Below are 21,779 nucleotides of genomic sequence, written 5' to 3' on the forward strand. Positions count from 1 at the left end.
AATTTTACTAATGGTGGGGAGAATCCTAGCCAGCTGATTCACTTTGCTATAAAGCAGAAACTAACACACGTTGTAAAGCAATTACCCTCCAATAAAGATGTTAAAAAAAAAAAAAGTTGACTTGATCTAAGAAGTAGCTGAACTCTATAATTTTTTATACTAATTTAACTTGTGGGTCTCTAGAACAGAAATTAAGGTGATAGGGTAAGAAGGAGAGGAAAGAGAAATTGTTAAACTATGGTAAACTTTTCTTTTAGATTCTCTCACCTTTTATTATCTTCTATCTCTCCATGCCTTCTCAGCCAACCCTCTCTCCTCTTATGTTCCCCTAGTCTTCCAAAACATACCACTCATCAAAATTCTTTCATTCCCTTTCCTTCAGTGTAGGCAATTTCAAGTATTAAGGAAATAAGTAGATTGGATTATTTTACACTTAGGTGTAGATGACTAATGGCCTCTTAATCCTTCTAGAGGTAGCTATCTTTTTTAGAGAATATGCTTATTTTAACTCAAACCTCAAAGGAGAAGTAAAAGGAAATGAAAAGAATATGTTTGGGAAAACAGAGGAAACTATTCTAGGTCAAGGAGGCAGGATGACTCTTGTCCGAGTTACCTCCTGCCAATCACTTCCTGCTTTTCACAGTTTCCCCCCTTTTTCTATTTCTTACATAGAATCCCCAAGTTCTTTTCATACTGACTCTCAACGCTAAAAATGGAGGCAGTCATTGGTAAAAAGGAATCATTTGTACATGAGGTATAAGGCAAGGACAGTTTGCATGAGTGAGAACTGAGGGAGGAAATACACAAATAGTTGGAAGAGAAAATATCTGGAACACCATAGATGTTAAAAGCTAAAATCAGAGACCTTAGAGATTATCTGACCCAGTATATCCCTGAAAGACAGCAGGCCCTGGGCTCAGAGTCTTCAATAGGCAATGATCTCTTTGTAGCATTTAAATTAAAACAAATTGTTTCATTTTCACTCTTTTTTATTTTTACCACGATCTTGGAAGGTGGTGTTGCTTTTCAATTTGTGATAGTGATAATTTTCTTTTAAAATACATTAATTTAGGAAAAATAAAATTAGTTCAAGGAAAATCTTAGGTAAACAGTATAAGTGGTACATAGATGTGGGAAAGAATTATGAAGGTGGTATGCAGAATCTTGAAGCTGGGGAAACAGTGATCTAGCCTGAATGAACTTCACACTTGAATTTAAAACTGAGGAGAGAAATATGCATGCATATGGGGGGGAAAGGGGCAGGGGTGACCCAGAAATGTTATTAAGATAACACACAAACCTGTCTTCTGTAGGTGGTGTAGTTAAATTCCTCCAAACAGCCCCATGTGCAGAAACTATAAAGGAATGTTAGAGCTTATAAGCTGCAGTGACACATCACTTAGGAACCTCTGTTATATTTGCACACTCATCCTACAGCATTACCAGAATCAAGGCATCTTTTTACCCTTCCTCCTATGAGACAACCCTTAGGGATTTCCCACTATTTACAGATTTTCAGCACACGTTTCTGTTTGTGGCCAGAAAAAGCATAATCCTATAAGAATACAGGAAGTTTACACATGATATTGTATATATTTTTAGTCTAAATAACAATAATAAACAACAATTCAGCAGGATCTGGCTTAATTCAGGTGTTGCCAATAACTATGGGCATACAGTATGAATTTATACTGAGTCAGTGTGTAAGAGTTTTAACCATTCATGTAAAATAGCTTTGGTTGAGCTCAACAAAGGTTTATTAAAAGCCAAAATATGTTCCAGGAATTGTGCTAGGTGTTGAGGAATCATGATCAAAAAGACTCAGTCACTGCCTCCAAGGCATCCACAGTTGTACAAATTAAACATGAGCCATGCTATATTCACGACATTTTCCATAGTTCATAAAACAGTTTCACTTTGGATTACTTAATACGTACAGAAGCACTGTGATGTAAAAGATATTACTGTTATCCCCACTTTACAAACAAGGAAACTAAAACATAGTCAAGTTGACTTGCCCAAGGTTGATAACAGCACTATCAGTAAGCAACAGAGAAAAGTCTTGAACTCAAGAATCCTGCTTCCAAATCAGTGCTTTTCCAGCAATACCAGCCACCTGAAATTATTTCTCTCCCGTTTCTGCTTCTGGCTGTAATGAAGCAACATGTGCTCCTGTTGAGAACAACTTGAAAAGCCAGAAAAAAATACAAAAATGAAATCTATTTAAAGGCAGTAAGTCTATTTGACATCATTAGAAAATTGCCTTAGCAGCCACAATTTTAGAGTACAAGATCAGAGAGATGAGGGAACCCCAAGAATGTGGTCTACCAGCCAGAAAAATGGTGTAGAAAAACAATGAACCCAAAAGCTAGTTCTACTTGGGGGGGATTGATAAATTCACAAGTTCCTACCCAGACTGATCAAGAAAAATATGAAGAGAAGACACAAATTACCAACATGAGGAGTGAAAGAGAGGACGTCACGACAGACCTAAAAGATTAAGGATATAAGGATATATTATGAACAACTATTATTGTGATAACATAGATGAAATGGACACATTCATTGAAAGACACATATTATCAAAAATTGACCCAAGGGGCTTCCCTGGTGGCGCAGTGGTTGAGGGTCCGCCTACCATGCAAGGGATGCGGGTTCGTGCCCGGGTCTGGGAGGATCCCACATGCCGCAGAGCGGCTGGGCCCGTGAGCCATGGCCGCTGAGCCTGCGCGTCTGGAGCCTGCGCTCCGCAACGGGAGAGGGCACAACAGTGAGAGGCCCGCGTACTGGAAAAAAAAAAAAAAAATTGACACAAGAAGAAATAGAAAACTTGAACAGCCCAATTTCAATTAAAGAAATTGAATTCATAGTTAACAGCTTCCACGAAGAAACTCCAGGCCTAGAAGACTTCACTGGTGAATTCCATCCAACATTTAAGGAAAAAGTAATACCAATCCAAACACATATTTTTGAGAAAATAGAAAAGATAGAAACACTAAATCATTTTATGAGGCCAGGATTACCCTGATTCCAAAAACTGACAAAGACATTAAAAGAAAATAGACTTACAGATTATCCCTCATAACATAGATGTATAACTTCTTAACAAAATATTATCAAATTTAATCTAACAATATATATTTATTATATTGGATAATATATATCCAATAGGGATAATACGTCATGAGAGAAGGGGTTATCCTGGGGATATGTGTTGGTGTATCATTCAGGGTCTAACCAGTAGAGAGAAATCACACAGTAATTTAAATGGGGAAAGTTTGATTTTAAAAAAATCACTAATTCAACAGGGGAGCAACTATAAATATATAAAAGAGAATGCTAAAGAATAAACTAGCCCTGACAACAGTTCCCAAGGATGGACAAATTTAGAAGGTCCTTTCCCCAAGGCTGGGACGCAGACCCAAGTTGGAGAATATATAGTTATAGCCTACTCGACAGTGAAAAAGTTCTCTGGGTTGCCCAGGCAAGAACTGGTCCACAGTTACCAGGCAAGCAAGAAACACCCTCCCAAGGTTCAGATGGGCCAAAGCTGGTATGTGGGCATGAGGAGGGAGTTCGGCATTAGGAGCCCAGTCACTAAAAGGGCAGCACGAGGCCTGGACCATGAAGTGTCTGCCCTGGGCCAGAGTAGGACCTAAGACAAAAACAAACACGTTCGTTGAAAGAGAACATAAAATAAAGATACTTCCAGACAAAGACAGTTCATTGCCATGAGACCAACACAACAAGAACTATTAAAGGGAATTCTTCAGGAAAATGAAAAATGATCCCGAGCCAAAATACAGAATGCAGAAAGGAATTAAGAGCACCAAAAAAGGTAAATACATGAGTAAACCTAAATGAATATTGACTATATGAAAAAAATACTAGTATTACTACTATTAATTCTGTCTTGTGGGGTTTTTATGTAAAATTAAAAATGCATGACAACATAAACATCAAATGTAAACAGAGTTAATATGTTCTAAAGTCTTATTATGTGGGAAGTGCTAATTTATATTACACACTAATAACTCAAGAATGGATGTAGTAATCTCCAGTATAACCACTAAAGGAATAAAGATTGTATACCAACAAGTTGATTGGAATGATAAAAAAATACTTGATTATACATATATATACATATATATCTATTCTTTTTCAGATTCTTTTCCATTATAGTTTATTAGAAGATGCTGAATATAGTTCACTGTGCTATACAGTAAATCCTTGTTGGTTATCTATTTTATATATAGTGGTGTGTATATGTTATTTCCAAACTCCTAATTTATCCCTCTCCCTGCCCTTTCCCCTTCGGTAACCATAAGTTTGTTTTCTATGTCTGTGGGTCTATTTCTATTTTGTATACATGTTCATTTGTATCTTTTTTTTGGCTGTGCCGCACACCTTGTGGGATCTCAGTTCCCTGACCAGGGATGGAACCCAGGTCTTCAGCAGTGAAAGCACGGAGTCCTAACCACTGGACCACCAGGGAATTCCTGTCATTTGTATCATTTTTTAAAATTCCACATATAAGCGATATCATATTTGTCTTTCTCTGTCTGGCTTACTTCACTTAGTATGATAATCTCTAGGTCCATCTAGTTGCTGCAAATGGCATTATTTCATCCCTTTTTTATGGCTGAGTAATATTCCATTGTGTGCGTATACCACACCTTCTTTATCCACTCATCTGTCAATGGACATTTAGGTTGCTTCCATGTCTTGAGTATTGTAAATAGTGCTGCAATGAACATTGGGGTGCATTATCTTTTCAAATTATGGTTTTCTCCAGATATATGCCCAGGAGTGGGATTGCAGGATCGTATCATAGCTCTATTTTTAGTTTTTTGAGGAACCTCCATAGCAGCTGTAGGGAGCTTGTTAAATTAACTATGGGTTTATTCACACAGTATAATATTCCATAGCAGTTCAAAGGAATGAGGAAGTTTTCTTTACAATAAGACCTACACAAAGGAGTATTGAACAGAAAAAGGAATGAGGAAGATCTCTGTACGTAACACTGAGTGAGCACCAGGATAAATGAAAAAAAGTGAGGCCTAGAACAGGGCTTGTAAAATGTCACTTTTGTGTAATAAAGGGAAGGAGAATATAAATATTTCTTTCTATTTCCTAAAAAGAAGCAACTAAAGGATAAACCAAACAGTAAGAGATATCTGCTAATTGTTACATATGGTGGGAGGTAGGGGAGTAAAGGAAGAAAGGAGATGGAGAATTCTCTGTGCTGTTTTACAGTTTTGACTGAACTATGTAAAAGTTTTTACATATCTTAAAAATCACTGAATTTTTAAAAACCAATTTCTAAAATTTGAAAACCACTTCCCTGGCGGTCCAGTGGTTAAGACCCTGAGCTTCCACTGCAGGGGGAACGGGTTCGATCCCTGGTGGGGGAACTAAGCTCATGCATGCCACGCAGTGTGGCCAAAAAATAAAAATATAAAAAAAATTGACACCAAATGGAAACCTATAATTCTAACTGTATATCAAATTGATGGCATAAATACACAGGGCAAATAATTATTTCAAGTGACTTTTTTAAATTCAGTTTTTTTATTCAGGTAAAATTCACATAACATACAATTAACCATTTTAAAGTGTACAGTTCAGTGGCATTTGGTGCCTTCACAGTGTTGTGCTGTTTTACTATTTTTGACTCTTAGGTCGTTTTCCTTGTAATTCTACCCGTGGTTTTTTTTTTTCCTTCTAGTTTTGTTGAGGTATAATTGACATACAGCACTGTATAAGTTTAAGGTGTAGAGCATCATGATTTGACTTACATACATCATGAAATGATGACTACAATAAGTTTAGTGAACATCCATCATCTCATAGAGATGCAACATTAAAGAAAGAGAAAAAGATTCTTTCCTTATCATGAGAACTCTTAGGGTTTACTCTCTTAACAACTTTCACATATAACGCACAGATGTGTTCATTATATTTATCATATTGTACTTATTTATCTTATAACTGGAAGTTTGTACCTTTTGACCACCTTCACCCAATTCCTTTTCCCCCACCCCCAATGACCACAAATCTGATCTCTTTTTGTATGAGTTTGTCTGTTTGTTTTTGAAGTATGATTGACCTACGACACTACATTAGTTCCTGGCACCCAACATAATAAATCGATATTTCTGTACATTTCAAAATGATCACCATGATAAGAATAGTTATCATCTGTCACTAAAGGTACTACATAATTATTGACTATATTCCTCACACTATACATTTCATACCTGTGACATTTAATTTGTAACTTAAAGTTTGTACCTCTTAATCTCCTTCATCTATTTCTCTCATCCCATCCCCCCAACCTGAGGCAACATCTGTTTATTCTCTGTATCTATGACTCTGTTTCTCTTTAGTTATGTTTGTTGAGTGACTTTCAAACACAGAAATTTGACTATATATCCCTTGTGGTATATATCTGGGTGACAAAAGAACCACAAAGAATTCTTAAGCTGCATTCAGTGGTCTTATTATTAGAAGTAATATTGATACTTTTTAAAAACTATTATATATACATTATAGGATTAGGAAATAAATACTTCAATTAATGTCTTTGGGAACCACGATTTTCGAAGTAAAGAGAAAATTGATATGAGTAAAATCAAAGAAGTTCAATCAAAACTCTGTAATCTTAAACTTGAATTGATTCACACCCATTGGGATACCTACTATTAAGATAACAAGTATTGATGAGGATGTGGAGAAACTGGAACCCTTGTGCTTTGCTGGTTGGAACGTAAAATGGTGCAACCAATTTAAAAAATGGTATGGCAGTTCCTCAAAATATTAAACATAGAATTACCATATGATCCAGCAATTCCACTTCCAGATATATACACAGAAGAATTGAAAACAGGGACTCGAACAGGTATTTATACACCCATTATCGTAGCAGCATTATTCACAACGGCCAAAATTTGGAAAAAACCCAAGTGTTCATCAACGAATGAATGGATAAACAATATGTGGTATATACATCAATGTATACATAATTCACCCTTAAAAAGTAAGAAATTACATGCCACAACATGGATGACCCTTGAGGACATTATGCTAAGTGAAATAAACCAGCCGCATAAGGGAAAATATTCATAAATATAGTAAGTAGAATGGTGGTTTCCAGGAGCTGGAGGAAAAGGGAGTGGGGAGTTAGTGTCTAATGAGTACAAAGTTTCAGTCTAGGAAGATGAGAAAGCCCTGGAGACAGATGGTGGTGATGCTTGCCGAACAATGTGAATGTACTTAATGTCACAAACTCATACATTTAAAAATTGCTTACGTGGTAAAATTAATTATGAATATTTTACAATAATAAAACAACTGTACAGGAAACATCAGTATGAACTCATTATATATTTGTCTCTTACCATGAAATATGTATTTCTGAGGGCTGTCCACTAAAAAGGTCTAGAAGCATTGACAACCTAGTAGCAATGAGCACCCCCATCACCAAGATCATAGCTTCTAAATACTATTCTCCACCAAGAGGAACCCGGACTCTTTTGAGAAATGGCTGATTCTAGCTCCAGGGCAAGAAATCTAAGAGATGGCCTTGGGACATCTTGCTGACCCAGAAAATAAGGACACTACTGAAGACAAATAGTTCTGTCAAAAGGACACAGGAGTCAAAATGAAGGGGCTCCCATTGACCAAAGATGGGACAATTTGAGCAAGGAAAAGAATCATGATTATAACTGACTGAAACACATAAAACCATCCACAACACATAAATCCATGTGTTCATAATAATACTAACAAAAAATAAAAACACAAAACCTCATCAATCACCATTGGATGTTTCTAGTGTACCAATTCATTACTGAGAAAACCAATAAAGGGAGGAAATTAAGCATGAATCCTGCCTTTTCCATACAAACTCTATTTCAGGGTAACCAAACAGTTGATGAGGTAGAAATTCTTTTTACGGAAGAATCTCAGCAAATGTGTTCAGAAGGAATGATAGAATTAGAATGAATTAAACAAAATGGTATTAAGCAACCATCACCAACAGATGCCAAAACAATATTCAAAAGGGTTGATGGGTGAATTTATCACGGATGAATCAGGCTGGCAACATCAGAATCCACTGTTCAATCTTAGCATTGCTAAACATCAAACCTCCAGATCTAATCACCAGCTTAGAGGAAAAAGTGGAGGTAGAGAAACAAATTAATTGCCACCATGAAGACACACATATACTAAAATTGGAATGATACAGAGAAGATTAGCATGGCCGCTTTGCAAGGATAGCACACAAATTCATGAAGCGTTCCATATTTTAAAAAAGAAAGGAACAACCAGACAAATCCAGAATATGGGGAATTTTGTAGGACAAATGACCCCTGAACAAATGAGATGAGGAGCATCTGTTGTAGAATAAAAGAGACTATGCAAAATTAACAACCCAGTGTAATGTGTGGACTCATTTGGATCTTGGTTTCCAGAGCACTGTCCTCTGTGTTTCTGGTTGGAACTTGCCCTGTGGGCCTTCTTGGTTGAAATCTGCTGCTGTGAAGATATATTTCTGTCCTTTCCTTTACTTTGTTAGAGCCAGAGCCAATGGGCATCTACCCACAGCCTCCGTCTCACCTCAGCTATCGCTAAGTAACAAATAAGTGAGTCTCTCTGCATGAGGCCAGTTCACATGGTTTCCCCCCAGACTCTAAGAAGAGTCCCCTCATCCTGCCATGACCATTCTGTGACTCTCAGCTCAGCACCCCTGCCACCAGGAACAGAGCGTGGTTGAGAAGTAAAATCTCAGAGCCTCTTGCTGCCTGATCACACTGTCCTGCCACATTTGCATTGATGTAGTTGCACCCCAGGTTGGTAAAGGACAGCCTGGGAAGCAGCCTCATAATAGGGAGTAGGGGACAGCTGCTACCCCCTTTTCTCTAACATACACCCCCTTCCTGGATGACGTCTGCCTGGAGAGAAAACAGGATCAACATCTCTCCTTCTCTCTGTTTCTTCCTCCCACCATTCCCTTGACTAGAAAGTGGTAAGTTTTTCTTCTAATTCCCCTATGTGTTAACCTCCTGCTCCAGTAGAGTGACAGCTGCCATAGATAGAAGGGTATCGTTCCTACACTACAGGAAAATTCTGTGAACTGGATCTTTTGATATTCTAGTGGGGAGATGAAGGAATATGGAACATTCTTTCTCACAATTATTATTATTATTATATATAATGCAGAAGTGTAATGTTAGTACATTTTTATTTCCTTTAAATTCCTTCTATAACAAATCTCCTAAGCATATGAACACCTTGGCCTAGCAGGGCAAAGAACATATGTTCAGAAAGGAAAACGAAAAAAGCACATTAATAACTTTCATATCACCACTCTTATACACATGCGCACACACACACAGAGACTTACTTGGAATTATAATATGCATAGTTTAAGTTTTATCTTTTTAGATTTAAAAATAATAAATGACTACATCTTCATTGTAAAAAGCAACCCACCCACTGTTTATTAATTTTGCTATCTCAAAACATAGTTGTATGTGTGTGTTTACCATTTTCCCACGTAATTTAATATTCTGCTAAAATATGCTTTTTAATCCCTGAGTGGTGTTCCACTGTCCAGTGTATTTTTACACACTTAATCAATCTTTAGCCAATCCACTATACTAGACAGTTAAGTTGTTTCCAACTGAGTTGGGATGAACAGCCCTGTAGTATTATTTTGGTATAAACTTCTAGAAGTAGACTGGTTGAATTAAAGAATATAAACACTTTTGATGGAAAGATTACAAAATGCCTAATTATCCTTAGAAAAATCATAGCATTTTCCAGGTCCACCAGCAGTGTGTGACACTGCCCACTTTTCCTTACCTTCTCTAAATTTATAATTAAAATGTTAAAACTGTAAATTTTATAATTGTGAATTTTAAAATATTTTATGCTATTATATACAATGGAATATTACTCAGCCGTAAAAAGGAACGAAATTGAGTTATTTGTAGTGAGGTGGATGGACCTAGAATCTGTCACACAGAGTGAAGTAAGGCAGAAAGTGAAAACCAAATACCGTATGCTAATGCATATATATGGAATTTAAAAAAGTGGTACTGATGAACTTAGTGGCAGGGCAGGAATAAAGACACAGACGTAGAGAACAGACTTGAGGGCATGGGGGGGAAGGGGAAGCTGAGATGAAGTGAGAGAGTAGCATTGACACATATACACTACCAAATGTAAAATGGATGGCTAGCAGCTGCAAAGCACAGGGAGATCAGTTTGGTGCTTTGTGATGACCTAGAAGGGTGGGATAGGAAGGGTGGGAAGGAGACGCAAGAGGGAGGGGATATGGGGACATATGTATACATGTAGCTGATTCACTTTGTTGTACAGCAGAAACTAACACAACATTGTAAAGCATTTATACTCCAATAAAGATGTGAAAAAATAAAATAAAATAAAATTTTATGTTAAAATATCTTTGTTCAGCTGGTAAACAAATATTGGTTTAAATGTTCATTTCTTTGAGTACTAGTGAGATTGAAAATTTTTTCATATGTTTCAAATACATATTGACCATTTGTATTACTTTAAATGATATCTTCAGATGAGAAAATTGAGGTTCAGAGAGATTAAATGACTTGTTCAAGGACACACAGCTTCTACGAAGCAGATAACTTATTTTTTTCATGTTTTAAAATGAAACGGAATTGCTCTTCAGTTTGTCAGAGTAAGCAATAAAGCCTATGGGGCAAAGTTCTGTTGAATCCAAGAGTTCAAGGATATCTAACTAACATGTCTCTTCAGGTCAAATCATCTTTATAAAATATTGCTTGGAGAACTATTGTGAAGATTTAATGAATTACAGTTCTTTTACTCCATAATTTTTAATTCCAAGAGAAATCCAAATCAAGATTGGAAGATAAAAAAGAGATTGCTAAAAAGGGCATCTGAATATGCTGACAGCATCCTTCTTACCATCTATCAGTCATGAATGGCTGCACAGCTGTAGACGCTGAAGGAGACTGTGGTACCCATGACCTCCTTCTCCCCATTACCACAGCCTGAGGACAAAGCATCCAACTGCATATGTTTTATGGTGGTAGAATGCAACCAGCATATTATTTTGAGAGATGCTCAGAAGCTGATGCCTTACTTTTTGTTTCTGAATGCCTCTTTCCATTTCTATCCCAATTAATATATAAGGCCAGCTTGTCACCTGCTCATTTAACCTTGTGTGGCAAAGTTGAAGTCTCCTTTCTTTAATTACTAACAAGAGAGTCCATGAGTTAACAATTTAAAAGGGGGGGGTGGAGAACAATAACAATAAAGGAAATGGCATAGTTACTTAAATGGCAGAAAGAAAGGAAGGAAGGGAGGGAGGGAGGGAAGGAGGAAGGAAGGGAGGGAGGGAGGATAAGAGCAAGCAAGCGCACTGGCAAAATGTAATCTAGTAAGAACTGGCCAAAGGTGTATTTCAGCAGGATAAGGAACGTGAGGGACCTGGAAAAAGGGAGATGTTAACATCTACTGGAGGGGGTAAAATTCTAACACTGCTTTCTACTTGGGTTTAAGATCTTATCCCAGGGGAGTGAAGTTTTTGTTCCAGGAGCTGAGTGGTCAAGATCCCCTCAGGTAGAGTTTACAAGGGAGATGCCTCTTCACTCTCGTCGAATTTGTGATCATTTGTGTCCATGACTATCCCAGGCTAAGAAAGTAAGAAAGAATGGAACTTGAGCACTAGGGGTCTCCAATTTCCCCCCTTCCCAAAGTGGTGCTTCCTACACCATTTCTTGTCTTAGGCAGAGAAATAACATAGAATTATTAAGTTCCAGTAGCAGCAATGGGGAGAGGATTCGAGAGTTCAACCACTGCCCCATAAAATGTATGCAGTTTCCACTTCAGCACAGCACTGTAGGACACCATAGTGTCTCTTGGATGTGAACGGAGGGATTCTTGAAGATCTTGCATAAAGTAAAATTCATGTAACTCAAGAGTAATTTTCCCATAACAATTCTGTATTTGATCCTCATATAAGAGGTGGTGGTTTAATGCAGCAGTCCCCTACCTTTTTGGCACCAGGGACCAGTTTCGTGGAAGACAATTTTTTCACAGACCGGGGTGGGGGTGGAGTGGGGGGGGATGGTTTCGGGATGATTCAAGCTCATTACATTTATTGTGCACTTTATTTCTATTACTATTACATTGTAATATATAATGAAATAATTATACAACTCACCATAATGCAGAATCAGTGGGAGCCCTGAGCTTGTTTTCCTGCAACTAGACGGTCCCATCTGGAGGTGATGGGAGACAGTGACACATGAACTGTGTTCCTTCCTTCAGCCCAGTCTACTCCGTAATCTCGTTTTGGTTGCTGTCACTGCAGAAAACCCTGCTTCACAAAGACAGGATGTTGGAAATGGAAGGAGGCTTTTCAGTTCTTTTGTGGCAATCTCAGGATATTCCGCCTTGACTTTAATCCAGAACGTATGGAGATTTGAAGTTGTCTCAAACATACTTTTAAGGCCACCATCATTTGAGATCTCAAGCAGTTGATCCTCTTCTAGCACAAAGTCGATTCACCTGGCTTATTCACAAACCGGTCGCGGATCCATTCCTTCCCAGTTCGGGGGTCTTTTGTGGTTGGGAAGTAATGCTCAAACTCTTCTGAAAGCTGAGACAGGTGATCATGCACCAGCTGTGAGAAAGAAGGCCCTGGCTCAGTCTCTTTCAAAATCTCTGCTAATGTTTGAAACGTGTCAAAAATCCCAATGTTCACTCGTCACCTCGATAATTCCAGTTTGGCTTTGAATGCAGCCACTTTATCTGCCGTCTTGAACACAGCTGTCATTCTCCCCTGAAGTGACAGATTGAGTTCATTGAGCAGGTTGAATATGTCACACAAGTAAGCAAGTTTTGCGACACATTCTGTGTCACTGAAATGTGAATGTGCCGCCAGGGGTGACTGTTTATCTAAAAGAAATATCTGGAGCAGCTCTCGTAACTCAAAAACTCTGCCCAGTGATCTACCTTTAGAAAGCCATTTCACTTCTGTGTATAAGAGAAGACGTGTGTGCTCTGTGTCCATCTCCTCACAGAGCTGCGTGAACAGACGTGAGTTAAGGGCATGTACTTTAATGTCGTTGATAATTTTAATCACATCCTGCAAAACACTGTTAAGTTCAGGTGACATTTTTTGGCTAGCCAGCATTTCTCTATGGATGACGCAGTGCGTAGACTCACATTCAGAAGTGACCTCTTTGACTCAAGTAGTGATATCAAAAAGCCATCCAGTCATAGCAGCCACTCCGTCTGTGCATATACCAACACAAAATGACCAAATCAGTTTTCCTGATATGTAATCATTCAAAGAACTGAATAGTTCTGCAGCTGTGGTGTTGGTTAGCAACAAAAGTGCACATAACATGTCCTCCTGCACATCCTCCTGAAAAATATATCGCACAAAAACAAGCATTGTTGCCTTGTTGTCAACATCGGTAGACTCGTCAACCTGGACTGCGTACCACGGTGATTCATTAATCCTAACAACCGTGCCACAGTATCCTCTGCTATTTCATCAATTCATCTAGTTATGGTGCTAGCCAAAAGAGGAACACGTGTCACCTTTTGAACTGCAGCCTCTCCTACAAGTTCATGACAAATGTCCTTAGCAGCAGGCAGGATCAACTCTTCACCAATAGTACAGGGCTTCTTAGCTTTAGCAATGCAGTTAGCCACTAAGGACCATGCTGTCAGTGCAGACATATTTGATGAAGTGGTGGCCTTCAATAATTGCTTCTGTTCTTCGTGTTCACGTTTCTTTCTTTTGAAAAAAGAAATGCAGGGTGCTTGGTCTCCATGTGACGAAGCAGTTTTGAAGATTTCTTGGCTTCGTTGGAGAGCCGGTCACCACATATTATACAAAGCGGGCTTGGAGAATGTGAATCACCTGTTGCAATGAACCTGTAATTTAAGTAGGACTCTTGGTATTTTCTTTTCAATGCAGCTTTCTTTTTGTTGGCAGTCTTAGAGTCTTCTGCTGTCTCATCATTGGGTCTTTACCCCTCTTCAAAGAGGCTCTCCAGTGATGTTTGTTTTTTACTCATTTTGGCTAGGGTTAGCTTGTGGGCTTACCACAACTGTGACTGAGACAAGTGTGCAGTGTGGGAAAGAGGCACGAACGGAAGTGGTACATAAAATAATGGGTGGGCCAAGTGTGGACTAAAGTAAGTGTCAGATTCTGACTTAAAGCCTGCCACCAGATGCAGCTGTACAACTGAAGTACATCAATTAACTTGCCACTATAAAGCCTGCCACCAGATGCAGCTTGTCACTTGCCCCTCACTGATTGGGTTTTGATATGAGTCTGCAAGCAATTGATTTATTATGGTCGCTGTGCAGTCAGACCTCTCTGCTAATGAGAATTTGCATTTGCAGCCGCTCCCCAGCACCGCCTCAGCAACCCCCCTCAGGTGATCTGGCATTAGATTCTCATAAGGAGCGCGCAACCTAGATCCCTAGATCCCTCGAATGCACAGTTCACAGTAGGGTTTGCCACCGCTGATCTGACAGGAGGCGGAGCTCAGGCGGTAATGCTAGCGATGGGGAGAGGCTGTAAATGCAAATGAAGCTTCCCTCACTTGCCTGCTGCTCACCTCCTGCTGTGCGGCCCAGTTCCTAACAGGCCATGAACTGGTATCATGAACTGGTACCAGTCCGTGGCCCGAGGGTTGAGGACCTTTGGTTTAATGCAGTTTGTGCATTTAGCTTGAGCAAGACCACCTAGTTCAACCCTTGATCCTTCTCTTACTAATAGAGGGAACTTAAGCAAGTTACTTAACCTCTTTTTGCCTTAGATTCCTCAGCTGTAAAATGAAGATAATAATAATACACAATATCTCACTTGATTCTTCCAGCAGCCCCATGAGGTAACAATAGTCCCTACTTCATTAAGTTGTTGTGAGGACCAAAGTAGTTACTACGTATAAAGTGGTTAGAAGGGTGTCTGGCAAATGTTAAGTGTATTATCAGTGTTTGCTTATTAATTACCTTTTATTACCAGCTAAAGTGGACCTGCCATGTAGCAATAGCATAAACATAGTTTATAATTCACTTGGCCCACGTGCTTTGAACTTCTTCGATTCTTGACTTTTATTTTTAATTTAGGAGATTTTAATTATTTCAAAATGAGTGTATATGTTTAGACTCTATTTTTCTTTTTATATTGCACTATCCTAAAATTGCATAATTTAAATAAGCATAAAATGAATATGTACTATATGGGCTTTAGGTGTGAAAGTACAATAGATTCAGGGTCCACTGATTGTAATTCTAAAGGCAATTACTATTGACCAATATACAAGGGTTCTAGTAATTGTGCAGTCTGCACAGATGTGGATGGACCTAGAGACTGTCATACAGAGTTAAGTCAGAAAAACAAGTATCGTATAATATTGCTTATATGTGGAATCTAGAAAAATAAACTGATGAACTTATTTGTAAAGCAGAAATAGACACAGACATAGGGAACAAACATATGGATACTGGGGGGAAAAGGGGGGTGGGATGAATTGGGAGGTTGGCATTTACATATATACACTACTATGTATAAAATAGATTACTGATGAGAACCTACTGTATAGCAGAGGGAACTCTACTCAGTGCTCTGTGGTGACCTAAATGGGAAGGAAATACAAAAAAGAGAGCATATATATATATATATATATATATATATATATATATACGTATAGCTGATTCACTTTGCTGTACAGCAGAAACGAACACAACATTGTAAAGCAACTATACTCCAATAAAAATTAATAATAAAATATATGTATACCAGGGTTCTTGTGGGTGTGAAGTGGCTCAGGGTGTGTTCATGACAGGCAGGCAACGAGAGGAAGTAAAAAGATGCCTGTCCAGGTTGACCCCCAAGTAAAACTCATGATGACGCTTGTATGCCAGACACTGTTCTAAGTCTTTTACATACATTCTAGTATTCAGTTCTTACAATACCCTCATGAGATAAATACTATTAATGCCCCCATTTACAGATGTAGAAACTGAGACACAAAAAAATTTAAGCAACTTGCCCAAGGTCACCCAGCTGGTAAGTGGTAGTGCTGGGATTTAAACCTAAATATCCTACTCCCAAAACCCAGGTGTAATTATCTCACTACATACACCTCAAAAAATTGTGATGTACAAAGTCTGCTTAGATTCTTCCACGCTTTTCTCTTTAGGACCTCTTTATTTCTTAAATACAGCCCTATCCACACTGTAATGGGCACAGGTATGCTTATGGTAAACACTTTAGAAAATACAGAAAAATAGAAAGCAAAAAGATTCAAGTAATAATATCACTCAAGAATGACCACTGTTAAAATTTTGTGTTTCCTTCTAGACTTTTTTCTAAGTACATGGTTTTGCTCTAGGTTTGTTTTACATAGTTGTGATCACGTGATATATACAATTTTCATCTTCCGGTTTTACCTCATATTATGACATGTGCTACCCTATGCTATTAGAAATTTCATAAACTTCTTTTATAGACGCTGCATAATGTACAGTTACGTGGCAGTTCCATAATATATTTACCACTCTTCACCTTGAACATCTGAGTATTTCCAGCTTTTTTACTGTGGGATGGATGTCTTTGTCCCCTCTTTCTCAATAGTTTCCCTTCTTCTGACATTTCTTCAGATCTTTCCCTCTAGCTTTCCTTCTCTCAAAATTTATTTTTTGGAAAGGAGCTGATAAACTCATTCATACTAAAGTGTACATGGTTCATAAAACTTATTTTCTCTTCAAGGACACTTCTGTCAATTTAAGCCAAAGGAATGGAGCTCTAATTGTGAGGGGTTAGTCACCAGAAAATCTAGCTGGGAGATTCCCCCACCCTCCCCAATCAGAGGAGACGTCTGGCAAAAAGGTGCAGGGCTGACTTAACGTTAGGAAAGCTAATGAGAAGGCAGACTGGAGCTGCAGAGGTAGTGGCGTGGTAAAAGGGAAGGAAAAAGTTTTGTATAAGCGAGGGTGAAAAAACTGGGTAGAAGAATGGAAGAGAATTAGAAAATTCACTTAGCTGCACTTACCTAGTTTCTCCACCTCTCCTGTGTCTGCCTTTCCAAAGCATCTGGCCTTAGGGATGGGCCCGCCCACCTTCTCCTCAGAACTGCTCGGTCGGTTTTTCAGTCCCAATCATTCTGCCAAGTCTCACAGCTTTGGGGCCTTGCGCGGCCACAGAGCCGGTCGCAAGGAGCGGCAGTGAAGTTCTAAGAGGGCCCATTCCAAGCCCTGGGTCCACAGACCATCCTGTGGGAGCGTCACCTCCCTCGGCTTAAGGAGGAGAGTTAACAATACCTGTGGGGGCAGGGGACTTTGAGGCCTCGTGTGAAAGTTCACAAAGTCCTGTCCTACTCACCGCCCCCCCCCGCACTCTTTTTTTCCCCCTCCTCCTAGAGGTTTCTAGGAGGCTTTTCAGGCTGCTGGCCAATCCGAGGCTGCAGTGGAGAAGCAAATGGGACCCAAGACAGAACTCAGTTCCCCACGACTCTCCCCACTGCGGTGCTGCACTGGCAGTGGCTGGTATGGAGAAAGAGGAGGCTTGCTGGTGTGCCGAATGAAGTCCAAACCAAAGGGGCCAGCGACTCCGCCCCTCTGGATTAGGAAAAGGAGGAAACCATAAATCCGAAAACCTAGCCTGACCAATTAAAAAAACAAAAAACAAAAAAATCGAGAGTCTCCAGCCTAAGGCTGGGGAGGAGCGCAGCGGTCCCTGAGTAGCCGTCCCCGCTGCAGCCACAGCGTGGGAGCCCTCCCACGCCTGCTCCACCGGGACCCCCGGGCGCACCACGCACGCACCCACCCGCCCTCCTCCCTGGGCCGGCCGCTCCTCCCTCTTTCCTCGCTGGTTGGCCGCGGCGCCGCAGAGCGCGGCGGCGGCAGGAGGAGCCGGGCGCGCCCGCCACGCACGGCCACCGAGCTAGCAGGGGCTGCAGGCGCGGCGCGCGAGCTCAGGTGGCGGCGGAGGCGGCGACAGCGTCTGCGGCAGCGGCCAACGCACACCCTCTCCCCAGCGCGCCCGCATCCCTCCTGCACTGAGCCGCGGAGCCGCCGGCGGACCCCGGGCTCCACCGGCTCCCGCGCGCACGGCCGAGCCCCACGCACAAGAGCGGCCGCCTCTCCTGTGGTTCGGAGCCCGGGCGCCAGCCATGGGGAAGCCGGCGAAGAAGGGATGCGACTGGAAGCGCTTCCTGAGGAATAATTGGCTGCTACTCTCCACCGTGGCTGCGGTGGTGCTAGGTGAGCTGCGTGGCGGGTGGACGACGCGCGCACCCTCACGCCCTCCCAGCGCCCAGGCCGCGTGCCGGCCGGGCGGGTGCGAGGGTGGGCGCGAGGGTGGGCACGGCATTGGCGCACCCGATGCTCGGGTCCCTCGGCTCCCCCTCGGCCTCGGACACCACGCGGGGGCTTACCCTTGAGGGTGTTGATTTCTGCGTGCAAAGAACAAAGCTCCTCCGGGACTCCCGTTTGGGTGTTCCGCGAGCTGCGGGTTCCTGCTTTACCCAAAATGGTCAAAGGGGCTTGCAAGGGAGAAAGGGAAGCAAGAGCTCTCGGTTCTTCCCGTTTGGAAGCAAATGTGTTTAATTTTTAAAATCCTATCTGCTCACCCCTTTTTTTTCTGAACCGTGCGTTGTCCGGACAGGGATTGAGTGTGGATGATGGTTCCCATTGGACTGGAAGAGGCACCTGAACCTCAGGGATGGTCCGGTTCCCGGGGGGAGGGAGGGAGGAGGTGGATGTTACCTTCGGTCGGTCACCCTGGGCAGCGCCTGGAAAGTGCCTTCCCACGCGGCTAGCCGCTGCCCGCACTGAGGCACGGAAAACCTGCCAGATTCGTGCTTGAATTCAGGAGTATGTAGTTGTGGCCCGCAGCATGTCAAGGGGAAGAGAGCTATCAGATTTCTCCCTTTCCCCCGTGCAAATCTACCGAGGTAGCCTCCCTGAGCTTCCTTGCTCTCCACATTGGTTTTCTATTGAAAGTAATTTTTAAGTCATATGTGCTTGTTTTTAAACAAGGTGTATTTAAGTGATTCATTCCTGAGAAATCACTGGACTAGGTGAATGTCAGATCCATTGCTAAGAGGTATGAGTTGTTCCTATTTAGACTCTGAATTTCTGCCAGGTAGTCTGTTTTACACCTTGGGCCCTGGGATGCTCCTCTTTGGCGTTGGCGCCAAGACTGCCTCCTTTCCTCTAAGAGTTGGCACAGGTGGGGACACCCAGCAGGTGAGGCTCCTTTGAAAACCCCACCTTCCATTTGGAAACTGGAGCTGGGGAGAGGGTTAGCCTGTACCTCTCCCAGCCTCATGCACTTTTCTCTCCAGCTGCTGCTTCTGAATCTCAGAATATTTGGTGTTGTTTGCTCCCCATCTTGGTGCCCAACCCCCCCGCCCCCCCAAAAAAAGTCTGTGGAGGTTAATGGATTCCTCAGGGTCGGATTTGTTCCTCCAGATCCTTATGCAAAGTCAAGTCAGGTTTCTAGTAAATAAATAACATTCTGGAATTACCTTAGCAGAGGCCACGTGTGGGAGGAAAAGAGAGAAGTAGAGGAGCAAGTCTTGACTGCTTAACTCTTTTCCCCAAGAAGAGCCACATGGTTTAGGGCATTTGTTTTGTTTTGTTTTGGTTGGTTGGTTGGCTGGTTGGTTGCGTTGGGTCTTCGTTGCTGCACGCGGGCTTTCTCTAGTTACGGCAAGCGGGGGCTACTCTTCATTGTGGTGCGTGGGCTTCTCATTGCGGTGGCTTCTCTTGTTGCAGAGCACGGGCTCTAGGCATGTGAGCTTCAGTAGTTGTGGCGCACAGGCTTAGTTGCTCCGTGGCATGTGGGTTCTTCCCGGGCTCCAACCCGTGTCCCCTGCATTGGCAGGCGGAGTCTTAACCACTGTGCCACCAGGGAAGTCCCTGGTTAGGGTGTTTTTAAGGGAAGAGTTATCCCACCCCATCACGTTTTAAATAACAGATGCCTCAGAGAGAGTGATTTCAGCCAAATAGATGAGATGGCCTTGTTTGTTTTCCTAGTGACAAGATTCCAGAATTAATTGTTAAATCCCTTTTTAAGGATGGTTTTGGGTAGCCTGGCATTTCCCTCCCAATCCCCCATGGGCGTGAAATGATCCTGCCTTTTCAGCTGTGGGGTTTTCCAGAGATACTCACCTATTAACCAAGTGTGGCACACCAGTGTTGAGTTTACTGATTCACTGGAGGCTGGTTTGGCAAAGATTTTGAAAATTGTCCCCTGGCCTTTGGAACTTGTTGCATAAATACGTCTTCAGAGTCACGGGAGATAACATGTCTGTTTTGGAGACGTGGCCTTTGGTGTCAGATGGGCAATTTCCTCCAGTTTTAATGTGGGTAAGCCCCAGGAGCTTGATTCAGATACTTTGCTCCAGAAAGGAAAAACACCATATAAAAATTGTAAGCGCTCAACTGAACTCTTTCATCCCTGAGCATTTCAGCTCCTGGTCTGAGAAGTCAAGCCTACACCACCCTCAATGTGTCCATCACAAGGCACTTCCCAGAGTCCTCCTTCTTTCCTCATTCTTTGGAACACTGGGCTTGAGTGCAAAAATCATACCTCTGTCTGTGTAGTCTGTGCTAACTCATTCTGGTTTAAACCCAGAAGTGAAATTGCAGCCAACTTATAACAGGGATGCTAAGTCCATCCATAAGCCCTTTAGGCCATGATAGTAAGTTTATTTTTATAACAGTCTTGATTGATACAGAAATCGCAAGCACTCTCATGCAGCCTCCTTTCTGTACCTTTCAGTATGTGGATCTTAAAGAAGAAAAAACAGTTAAACTTATTTATTATTACCCTGACAGAATATCATCTTCTGATTAAAATTGAAATGTTTTGTCCCTGCTATAATTCAGCAACCCTGACACTTTAAAATATTTTGATTTTTGAAGTAAGGGGCAAAGGTTTTTCCCAGCCATCTTAAAGCCTCTGATTTTTGAAGACAGCATTTGAGGGGAAATGAAATTAAAAGTCATTTTTATTAGGTGTAAAAGTTAATTTCTTTCATGGACAAGGAGATGCTAAAAGCTAAATACTTCCTCATATTCTTATTCATGAGATAAAGGGATTGAATAGTTAAGTGGCCATGTTTGTTAATTTCTGTGAAACCCTACAAGGTCCTGGAAATAATATCTTGGATTTTCAGGTGAGAGGCCTTTACTAAAATCTGATTAGGAACAATTTTCATTGCATCTATTACAATTCTTTCAGGCTTTTTCCCTGCTTCCATAGTGTAGTAGTATGAGCACAGAGCCTGGAGTCAAGAGTTCTAGATTTGAATTCTGATACTGTCATGTTCTACCATTTAGACAAAATCTCTGATTCTCTGGAATCCTCAATTTCCTCATCTGGAAAATAGGGATATAGGTCATTACCTCATTTGCTATTAGAGTTGTTTAAGATAATGTGAAAATATCTAGTTGTGTGACTGGCGTATAACAGGTACTCAATAAATGTCATTTTAAGATGATTTGAATAATTTCATTGTGAGGAAATTAATATTTTCTTATAAAATAAGGTCTCTCGTAGTCTTTCTCTGTTCTGCTTGGTGTCCAGCCTAGAATTCTGAGTCCAAGGTGACTCAAGTGTTTTGATGACATGTTCTGTCTAGGTGAACACCAGCCTCCAGAGCATTATTTACTGTTTTAAAAGGATATGGAAAGGATTAATCATTTTGTTTTGTGCCCCATAGCCTGAT

The 21,779-nt window shown here is 41.0% G+C and overlaps 2 protein-coding genes and 2 pseudogenes across 6 annotated transcripts in view; 3 read left to right on the forward strand and 1 right to left on the reverse strand.

The window, feature by feature from the left end:
* GLIS3 (GLIS family zinc finger 3) overlaps positions 1-17,195 on the reverse strand; it is a 702,615-nt gene extending 685,420 nt beyond the window's left edge. Inside the window, exon 1 of the mRNA XM_032635005.1 lies at positions 17,094-17,195. The gene's annotated coding sequence lies outside the window, so the exon portion shown is untranslated. The remainder of the gene's footprint in view (positions 1-17,093) is intronic.
* The window catches only part of LOC116755003, a 188,896-nt pseudogene extending 170,909 nt beyond the window's left edge, over positions 1-17,987 (forward strand).
* LOC116756242 lies at positions 8,215-8,314 on the forward strand (annotated as a pseudogene).
* Positions 17,929-21,779, forward strand: part of SLC1A1 (solute carrier family 1 member 1) — a 62,756-nt gene continuing 58,905 nt past the window's right edge. For 2 of the 5 annotated variants that reach the window (XM_032636039.1, XM_032636043.1), the window contains exon 1: positions 17,929-18,303. In XM_032636039.1, coding sequence (XP_032491930.1) covers positions 18,213-18,303 — 91 coding nt within the window. In that variant the 5' untranslated portion in view covers positions 17,929-18,212. The remainder of the gene's footprint in view (positions 18,304-21,779) is intronic. The other 3 variants (XM_032636041.1, XM_032636042.1, XM_032636044.1) reach the window with 2 other exon arrangements.

This window comes from Phocoena sinus, chromosome 6, assembly GCF_008692025.1.
Source record: "Phocoena sinus isolate mPhoSin1 chromosome 6, mPhoSin1.pri, whole genome shotgun sequence".
Lineage (NCBI taxonomy): Eukaryota > Metazoa > Chordata > Mammalia > Artiodactyla > Phocoenidae > Phocoena > Phocoena sinus.